The sequence below is a fragment of the Buceros rhinoceros genome, unplaced genomic scaffold (assembly GCF_000710305.1).
Source record: "Buceros rhinoceros silvestris isolate BGI_N320 unplaced genomic scaffold, ASM71030v1 scaffold14426, whole genome shotgun sequence".
NCBI classification, from domain to species: domain Eukaryota; kingdom Metazoa; phylum Chordata; class Aves; order Bucerotiformes; family Bucerotidae; genus Buceros; species Buceros rhinoceros.
Window position 1 is genome coordinate 63,667 of NW_010418270.1, and position 10,561 is coordinate 74,227.

Sequence of the window (10,561 nt, forward strand, 5' to 3'; positions counted from 1 at the left end):
CTTGCATGCAGTGAACTTGCTATCTGTGGCACTGGTTCCTCAAGCTTAAAAAGGAAATTGTTAAAACAGTAAATTCAGAGTTACCGCTGAACCTCTCTCCTTAATCTGCCCTAAAGAGATGGTAGGATGAAACCTGTATTATTTTTTGTTGAGCTTTTTTTTTATTCTTTCTTTCACAACTGTTTTACTTTCTTTAGAATCTATTTTTGTATTTAATTTCCTATGGAGGAAAAAAAAAAACTTTCATGGAAGGTTTTGGTATTTGGAGTGGCCTGACAGCCATTTCTGTATGCTGGAGAAAACATGGCCTTCATATCTGTGTAAGAACTAGATGAATCTTGCCCTCCTTCACTGGATCCCGTAAGCCTTCCTTACACCAGAACTTGGAGAACATGCCATCGCAGTGCTCGCTAACCTGCTGGTGTGATTACAGAGGATAAGTAGTAGCATGCTTAATAGTCAACTAGTCTTTAGGTACAGGTAAAGAAACACACTTTGTGATGCATGGTTCAAATTCACGGGAAGGGAAGGAAGAGGAGGTTGGAGGATGGAAGAGTAGGAATTGTGGTGGAAAAGCAGACATCACATTCATGTTTTCACTTCAGAAGGACCAGTTCACCTTGCTGTAGAGAAAGTGGAAAAGTGGAGAGTTGATCCTTGTCTCTTACTTGGCCAGACCTCTTTCAACCTTCCCGAGGAGTTTTTCCTGATCCCTGGAGGTACTCTGACCAGAAGCTCTGGTAGCATTGTCTGCTCTCAGCAGCAGGATGGTCCTCAGGAGAAGAGCTGATGTGCCACACGCAGTTCGGTGCAGTAAATGCTTTAGCGCTGGTGTTCTCTGTGGTAGGAAGGGCACTGTCCCTCTGGTACTGCCCAGGCATGTGTTCACTCAGTGACTGTAGACCGAGGTCCTGCTGCCACTTACCCTGCAGCTCTTCTGCTTCAGAGAAAGCACGCTCCTTTCCACAGGGGCTGTCGTCACACAAGAAGTTCCCCGGTTCTTCACTAGCTGTTTGCATTAATACCCTGAGGGGGGATGTGACTCCTGGTGCCTTAGGCTGGTTTCTGAGAGTAGATGTAGGTGAAATTTTTTCAAAGTAGCCTGGCTTGGCAGCCATCAATATGGGCTATAGGGAAGTGCAGGAGCTGGGGGAGGAGGAGAGTGCAGTGCTGCACCTACAGACAAGGGGAGCTTCTCCCTAGATGAGGCAAGGAACAGGCTGTAGAACAAATATGTTTTCTGGAGGGACACAGTAGGCGGGCAGTGGAGAGAAGTTCACTAACTCTCTATTCTCATAGTGGCAGGCAGCGGAGGGGGGGGCTTTTCTGGGATTTTGTGTCCATAGCTCTCCCTAGCAGGTGGCTGAGACCATGCTGAGGCAGAAGAAATGGTAACTTTCCACAGCAAATTGTCTATGGGAGGAGAGAGAAGAGAGGGAAATACCGGTGCATATGCCACTGCCTCTGGGAGGGAGTAGAGGGTGATAACCATCCCAATAGGTTATGTCCAGTGGGTGGACAGGGCTTACAGATTCCATTTAGCTCTCTGTGAACAGATGGTGAAAACTAAGATGTGATGATCCTGCTGCATTGTTTGTCCGTTACTTTTCCTGGCTTTCTGTTTGTTTGTTTGTTTTTTCCTTCTCTCATTCCTTCTGTTTTCTCCTTCTTGCCACAGGGCTATTCCCTTAGGGTTCTAGAGCCCACCTTGTCGCTGACACACACCACAGCGTTTCACTTGCTTGCACTGTGTTTTTCATGCACGTTGAGGCTGCACTTTCTTTTTCTCTCTCTTTCTTGCATCATCACAGTTGTATTTGGCTGCCATGGACAGTAGCAGCCATATGAGCTGGCAGCTTAAGCCCTCGGACAGTGCACGGACATACTGGTAACAGCGCCCGCAAATGGAACAGGTACTGGAAAAAAGGTCCTTCTTGCTCAACCCCTTCTCCACTCCCAACCACTCCCTTCATCCCTGCACTGTTTATCCCAGGCCAGTGCCTTTTATTTCTTCACATTCCTTCCCTCTGCACCTCCCACCCCATTCCCCTCTGCCAAGAGTTAAAATCAAACTCAGTTTTTGCTCTGGTGCAGACTCAAGGAGCAGTATCAACCTTGTCACAGCTTCTGGTGCACGTTGTGAAGCCTGTAGGCACCCATGCCTCACAAAAGCTAACTCACAGCAGCTTCAACGCACTTAAAGTCCACACTTGAGAACAGCTTGTTCACATAGTACTGAGTGCGGCTCGCACGTAGAACTAACCTTGCACTGCAAATGCAGAATAGAAGTTCTCCCATCACAAGAAGCCACTTTCTAAAAGTAAAGAGAACTAATCTAGCAGCTGCTCAGTCAGGACTGGTTGTCTTAATTCAGCTTTTGGCTTCCCTCAAGTCCTACTGCTGTTCTGTTTGTCTTGACTGATCATAACAGCATGTGCCCAAAACCACTGATGCTTACCTGCCACAAGCTTTGAGCTCCTCAGTGGGGTTTTTAATTTGTCGAAAGATCCGAGCTAGTAATGGTGGCCAGTCCTGAAGAGTTACTTATTGCCTGTTAGATCTGTGCAGCTTCTCCTTTTATCCTTGCATTTAAAGTCAGAAAGGAGCAAGTTTAAAGAAAACTTCCCTGAGGGTCAAGACATAAGCATTAAGATCTATTTCATTCTGTTTCAAAACTTTTTACTGTTTTGTTTGTTCTCTGTGTGTCCAAATCATCCCATTCATGTCCCACAGGCTCTGAACTGAGCCCTCCTAGAACCGTTTCACTGTTGGAATTCCTCATAGGCTGTAGTTGCTGATGTTCTCCAGGGTAGCCAGCAGTTCTTCCCTCGCAGTGGTCCATGACAAAGCTTGCAGAGAGAGGAGGTGGTCTGCATTAGACCTTGTAGCTGTCTAGCTTGGTTGAATATAGGGTATAACTAGAGCTACCAGGCAACTCACCTGGAATGAAGGAGAGTGCTCCCGCAAGGGAACTACGGTCACCCAGTGACTGGAAGGTGTTGGTTCCAGCTGGAACAGAGGGTCTCTTGCTTTTGACTCATGCAATCAATGACCCGTATCTTACATTCTGTTCAGAAGTAAGTGTCCATAAAGCTGCTGTTCCTTCTTTTCCGCTGTTCTTGTTGGGACTTTTGTCAGCCTTGCACTGGATTCCTTTCCGTCATGTTGCTGCTTGGTCTGCATTCTCGCTGCCTCTTGCCATTTGTCTGCCTGCCTTGTGACGTGCTGCAAAGGGTGCTGTCTGAAACGGGTGTCTTGATGCCCTCTGCCATGGTGCATGAACGTGAACAAACTTGTCTTGAAGCATGGTGCTAGCACCCTTGAAAGGGGCACAACGTCCTTCAGTCTTGGGTCTTGCAAAGATTGCTCTTCGGTGTCAGCTTACGGTGGTGTTTCTGCTTTTTGGTTCCTGCAGGTGGTATTGTAGCGATGATAGATGGGTCTATTCCATGAATAAAATATTGCCTGGGGGCATTGGAAATGCTAGTGTCTTCATTCTGGGGCTGAAATCTCCTCTGGGCTGAAACATGACCCGATCTCAGTCTGCACCGTCTTCTGTTTGCTGAAGGTCACACCCAGAGTTTAATGTGGCTGTCTGCGGGGCTGAGAAAAAGACGTTGCATTCTTTCCAAGGCTTCAAAAAGAAATGAAAACAAACAAACAGACAGAAGCTCTGTTCTTCTGACTTGGAAAACTTGGGTCCCTTTGAATTCAGAACCCACGGGCTGGAATTGGCTGTTGCCCTGCATCTTGTACCTCCCGTACCTAATGATACCAGACCCTGCGTGTTTACCGTGCTCTAGCTTTGAGAGGTGGGTCAGCCTTTAAGAACTTGAATCCAGAAGCTTTGGTCTTTACTGGATTACCTGAATAGCTCTGGCAGAAAATCAAAGTCAAGGCAGCTGTATCTCTGTGCATGTGGGTGTTTTAACCACAAATAGTAAATGGTTTATACTCGGAGCCATGGTTTCACATGGTGAGTGATCTTCCAGCATAGCTCAGTTAGCTCTGCAGTGCTCCTGGTCTGCACAGCCCACAGGAATTGGTGGACTTTGTGATCTCTAAAATTAACTGATTATTCCCATTTATTAAATTTTGCCACCAAAGATTTTTGTACATGGGCTGTACCTGTTAAACACCAAACTAGTATGTGCTAGCAAACCATACCTATGAGAACATATACCCTCAGCAAGGCTGAGTGTGAAGGAAAGACTTTTTTTTTTCTTTCCTTTGGAGAAATAAAAAAATGATCTTGTGTGCAATCAGCTGTGTTTATCCTAGCTGACAGGTAAGTGACTGAGGTGTGCTGGGTTGAATAGCACAACCGCCAGGAAAATAAGTCTTTTGGGAACTCCTTTTAGGGTAGCTGACAGAGTGCTGAAGTTGGGTTGAAACTTGTTCTCCGTGCTGTTTTTGAAAGGGTAAATGAGGGTGTATAGGCACGTGGGTACTTCCAGCAAGAGCACTGGAACAATGACTGCATTGTGCATGTTCTTTAACCTTCTGTGAAAGCTCCTCTTTAAAGGAAACTAAATGCAACTGTATACCTTATAGCTGCGTCAGGCACGGTATCCAGGTAACCTCAGAGTTAAGTCCTAGACCTCCTTAGCCCTGAATTGTGCTCAGGCTTTGAGTCTTCAGAATTATTTTTTAAAGGATCTAAAGATTTAGTTATTTTAACTATGGGTAATATAGTTTGGTTTCATGTCCACGTGAATGGCAAGTGTCCAGCAATACATCTTCATTGCTGGCCTGTCCAGATGTTGGGATCTGTGTATTCCACAGCATCTTTCCTCTGCTTCCCAGCAGAGGATGCACCGAAGGACTTGGATGAGGGGCTGTTGTCAACAGCATGTGGAGCAAAGCATTTATATGTGGAGTCTAACGCAGTGGCTGAAGATCCAGTGCACGCCAATAGAGCTGTGCTGGTTGAGAGCTGCCCAGTGAGGTGCAAGCTCTCCTTCCAGGTTTCAATCGTACTTACCATGGTCATTAAAAATACTCTGTAAGAGAAGGAGTCACTGATTCAAACTGTGATGGGAAAAGGTAAAAAGGTGCAAAAATCCTAAGTTAAGGAGAGAACATCAGCCCTAACTCTGACTACGCTGAGTCTTGATTTGTTCCTTGCAGGGGATTGCAGGTAGGTTTGAATGTAAAATGCCCCCTGCTCGACTGTCCAAATCTTGTGTTCCTGACTACGTTGTTTTAGTGACACTTCAACAACTGTGGGCTGTTTTCTGGGTGGAGGAAGGAGTGAGTCCTTTTTGACTTTGCCTTTCACGATCGATGTACTTTGTACATCCTTGAAATGCAGTTCAGTGCCCCTTCTTGATTTTAATGCTCTAAAGAAAGTTGATGTTGCATGTTGTGTGCTGAACCTTTATGACTTGTCCAGGAAGATGCACTATGACTTTTCATGAGCTGAGATTTTTTTTTTCCAAGTATTTCCTACAAAACCTTAGTACCTTGAAGTTCTCTGTTCATCCTCATCTCCTATCACATGTCACTGTACAGAATACAAATGGAAAACGAGTAATCAAATGCATTTTTCCTTCTAAGACTCTCTTAGCATGATGTTTGGCTGGTGATTTCAATATGGCACTAGCTGAAATGTGCCCTACTTACTCCATGAGAAACTTCTTCAACTTCTAAGCCTCTCTGAGCCTGTTGGGTTAGTCCTGTATGTTTTAATAATGCCCTAAACTTTATCTCTGAAACACTAATCACATTTAATAAACGGTGGAGAATATAGTCCTTACATTGGCTCAGCTGGGTATTTCCTACCTTTTTTGTTCTCACTGACAAAAAATACATCTTAAAAAGAGAAAGAACAGATGTACCCTTTGTCTTCTAAATATAGATGCCATTTCTGGGCCAGAGTTTTATGTTAAGATCCATGTTCCGCAGAAAGTTTTCCAGTTATGGAAGACACTAAAAGACAAGTGTGGAAATAAGCCACAGGTGTCTTCATCTTGTGCCCATGGGGTCAGCTCTGCCAAAGGAGCAGTTTTTCTTTTCTATTGTGCAGAGGTTTAGGCTGGGTCAGTCTTTGAAGGAAAACTGATAAAATACTGTTAATTCTCTGAAAACCTCTTTGGACAGCAGAGCTTTTGAGAGCCTGAAGATGCCTCATAATGTTCTTCCCCAGTGGGCAAGATAAATCATACCTCCTGGTGTGAAACTGCCTTTCAGTTATCTCTTTGCCAGCTTAACCGGCTATTTAATGTGGTTCAGTTTTAAAGGTGATAAAAAGTTAGTATGCTGAAGAGCACTCTTGGGAAGTAGGATATGGGTATCACAGAATTGTTCGAGCTCCGGCTGGCATAAAAAGAGGAATAGGATGTCTGTCCTCGTTCCTTGGTTGTTAGTATCGTGGTAGCAGAATCCCAGAAGCAGTAATGTGGTCATGATGAAGGCATTGAACACACTGGCATGAAGAGGCAAAGTCTTGTTCTTACTGCTGTGCGTTATTTATGTGCTTTTCAGCTCGTTGTTCAAAGCTGAATGGCATTTGTTACCTCAGTAGCTTCTGGGAGCTATTTTGGATTACCTTGCTTAGAATAAAAAAGAAAATAAGAATAAACAGCACCCCACTTCAAACCAAAACAGCTTCTTGTCTTTCTGCCTTTCTCTTCTCATCCCCAAGCTGGAGCCTTGTCTACTACAGCACAGTGTGCAGAGAGGATCCCAAGCCCCAGTGAACTGTTACCATCTAACTGTTAGCTAGTATCACCTTGTCTGATGGCAGCCTGTTTCCAGCCTGACAGGGTCTGTTCTTTCTTGGGTGTAAGTTGTTCAGAGATCCATTCTTCCCCACTTGTCTTTCAGGCTGCCCATCTGTGGTGCACGCAGCCTTCTGATGCCCTCGTTGCCGTGAGCTGCCGTGTAAAAATGAAGTGCACACCCCTTTTTCAACCTCCTTTTCTGGCATGGTTGAAAGCAATAATGTGACTGAGAGGATGGAGGTGTGAGGCGGCTTTTTACATCTGCATCGTTTCTATTTCCTCCTTTTCCCCTAAGCAGAGTATGACATTTTGACTCAATGACTATTGGGATTTCCTTCTCTGTAGAGAGCTTGGAGAAGTCGTTAGCCCACCTGCACTGACCTGGCCAGCATCCTTGCAACAGGCCAACAGTACGTTGCTCCGAGCGGACTGTGCAGTGACTTGTGAAACTTTCCTTGTCGGACTGAGCCAGCAGCTCCTTGATACGCTTGCTGTAAATGCACACCATTTTATGCTGGGAGGTGGTCGTAGCCTGTGGTTTCCTGTTTACATAGTCATTCTGACTGACTTCTCTGTTCTATTTGTTTTGTTTCTTTGTCTTGTCTTCCTCCAGTACACCTCCAGCATGAGAGCCAAATACCTCGCCACCAACCAACCTCGTCCAGATGCTGGCAGTGTGCATTAAAGTGAAAAAGCAAAAGCAAAAAAACCCAACAAAACAAAACCCACACGTGCAGTCAGACTAAACAATGTGCCAACTGCTGTGCCCCTGTGCTGTCCTCGTAGAACGATCCTGCTGTTCTGCAGCTCCTTCTGTTTCTCCAGTCCAGACCACCCCTCCAACCTGGTACCTGCCCATGGGAGTGGAGGCCCCTTTTGAATCTAAGCCTTCACTTTGATGTACCTGATGCGCAGGAGAGAGTGAGCAAGTGCAGGCAAGAAACTGGGTCCCTCTGCCTGGGTGCCAGCTTGTTAGAGCAGCCTATCAGAAAAAGTTGGTGAATATCTTCTGCCTCTTTCTTTTTTTTTCCCCCCCTTCTGTTCCCCCGAGGGACTCAGTGAAAGATAGTGGTAGATCTTCACTTCTGCAGTGGGATCGAACACTGGAGCAGCAGAGGCTCCGTACACTAGTCACAGGCACGACGAGGGAATGCTGAATCGATGCACAATGCAGCATTTTGGTGGGAGTCCTCTAATCCAGTGCCCTGTGTGAGGGAGGAGGGAAGCTCCCACGTCAGGGTGTCACTGCATGTCCACTGTAATTTGGGAGCCTAGGGCTCTTCTAGAGCAAACCATTCCATCACCCTGGTTAACATTTAAAGAAAAAAAAACTCATTAAGAAAATGCCTTTTTTTTTTTTCCCCACATGTGAGTTCTTGAGGAGAAGCAGGGGGTCCCCGCACCAGTCACCTACCCTGTCCGCTGCTCACCCTGGTTAACATTTAAAGAAAAAAAAAACTCATTAAGAAAATGCCTTTTTTTTTTTTTCCCCACATGTGAGTTCTTGAGGAGAAGCAGGGGGTCCCCGCACCAGTCACCTACCCTGTCCGCTGCTCTGAACGTGCCCTCTCTGCTCCGTCAGGGAACACCAGGTACTTGCAGAGGGCATTCTGGGTGCTGCCTTTGAGGCTGACACACAGATCTAACAGGAGCCAGCCACTTTCTTGGTGCCAAATTTTTCCAGGAAAAGATTTGTAAGACTTCTTGGGGGATATTTTTGCACAATAGAGAGTCAGCTCTCTGATGCTAGATCTTACGGGACAGTCAGCTTGCAAAACCAAGAGATCTGGAAGCACCAATGGATTTATAGCAAATGCAAGCTCTCCCTGCGGGAGTGACCTGTGAACTCTGCTGGACTTTTTCTTTTCTTTTTGTTTTTTTAAATAATCATAATTTACAGCACAGGGTTGCTGAACTGGCACTGAAGGAGGTTTTTGGAGCCTCAGTCCTAACAAACTCACAAGCTTGTCAGTACATCTTTTGTGTTTCAGAGTCAGAAACGCAAATGACATCTGGAGAACATTGTGACTGTCAGAACAGGTTTTTATTTTATCCTGTTTTATTTCATTTTGATTTTCAAGGCATATTGCTAACCACTATCTGACCATATTAAGGCACATGTAAGGCATTTTCTAGGCATGAAGCAGAACAAGGCTGGCAAAGGGGCAGCTGGGTGCCTGCAGAGGGCAACACCCTCCATTGGTGCTGTACTTTCCACTGCAGAGCGGTGCTCCAAGGGGCGCCGACAGCTTCCTGCTGGAAGAGGAGGTGCTGACCAGTACTGCCCTTCCAGTAGGGTAACTGTGATGTTCCTTTTTGTCTTTTTACCTCTGAGCAGGGGCATCCTAGTGTAGCTGCTGAGCATTGTATTAAGTAACTGGCAGAGGAAATAAAGTGGGAAACGTCTCTCAAACTGGAGTTGAGCCATTGGCAGAGGCAGTTAGTCTTCACCTCAGTGATGTTCAGACTCGGTGTCTGTCCACCCCACGTTTGCTGTACGAGGCACAGAATCTACCAATCTGCCTTTACTCAAGTCCGTTGCCTTCTCGCAGTGAGGTAGGAATTGCTCCTGCAGGTAGCTAACTAGGATGACAGTATCCGCTGTAAAATGGTACCAGCTCTGTGGAAGAGCAAGCTTTGAGACCCCTCTTAAGACAGAAACCACTAGTAGACTGCAAAAGCTGTAGGGCAGCTGTTGCCATGCACAGGAGTGAGGGAGATGGGAAGGAGGCACCATCATGCAGACTGTAAGAAGAGAAGGTTTTGGAGAAACTTCACACTTCACCGTAAATCTCTGGAAGCAGGATTTTCTTGCTCAGGACTGAGTATGGCCTTTCAGACACGTTTGATGGGCTTCACGCTCAAACATACCTCTGTCTTATCAAATAACAAGGGCAGGGAAACGTAGTCACAGGTGGGATGGAGGGACACTGTGGCTCATGAGCACCGTTTTTTTCCACCCTGTCTTAAAGCCTGCCTGGAGTCCGGGTGTGCAAGCATGGGGCGTGGTTAGCTTGCAGGGCCCGAAGCATGCGACTGCTACCTGGGGGAACTGAACCTTCACCTCACTTTGAAGAAAGAAGCAAGAGCCATATAATCTTTATTAAGACTGAGTTGTTCTGCCATCTTCTCTCCTTGCAAGGATGTGCTCACATTGCTACTTATGCTATCAATTTTAGGGGAGCTGCCCTAAAATCTGTGTCCTACTCATTGGAGACAAGAGTTTTGGAGGCTGGAGGGTGTGGGGAACCCTGTGAAAACAAGTTCTTCTGTATATTGGCTTTTCTGTATACAGAATGCATCCTGGACAGGCATGTGACTGCACTTGGGCTTGGATCTGAGTTGTCACTGTGGTATTGTCTGTGCCAGCAGGGATAACGGGGGAGCGAGCCTATGCCTTTTTGTTTGCAGCATCTAATGCAGCAGCCACCTTGACCTGCTTCTTGCCAAGGTTTGGCAGAGCCACTCATAACACCCAGAACAACTTCTGACAGCGTTTGGTGCTTGCAGCAAGGCACAGATGTGGAGATACGTGCTCTGTGACTTCAAAATGTAACTGGAAAGAACATTACGAAGATAACGCTTTGTTCTGTGGAGGCCAGCGTACCGTGACTGCAGCGTGAGCTGTGTACCTGTGTCCAGCCAGCACTTCCTTTACTTGACGTGGATATTGCACTTTTGTAAAGCATCCTGGAACTCTGCTGCCCCGCTGCATGCCGTGCAGAGCGCTGGATAGGAAACACAGACAAATGGGTTTCTTTTGGTTTATTGTTGTCATGACTTTTTTTTTTTTTTACTGGAACCTTGAGCAACAGTGTGGCATTTCTGCGGGCTGG

At 46.1% G+C, this 10,561-nt stretch overlaps 1 protein-coding gene across 1 annotated transcript in view; it reads left to right on the plus strand.

The window, feature by feature from the left end:
* Positions 1–7,434, plus strand: part of TTYH3 (tweety family member 3) — a gene marked incomplete at its 5' end in the record, with an annotated part of 33,272 nt that extends 25,838 nt beyond the window's left edge. The window contains one exon of the mRNA XM_010138483.1: positions 7,339–7,434. Coding sequence (XP_010136785.1) covers positions 7,339–7,410 — 72 coding nt within the window. The remainder of the gene's footprint in view (positions 1–7,338) is intronic.
* Between the last annotated feature and the right edge of the window lie 3,127 nt (positions 7,435–10,561).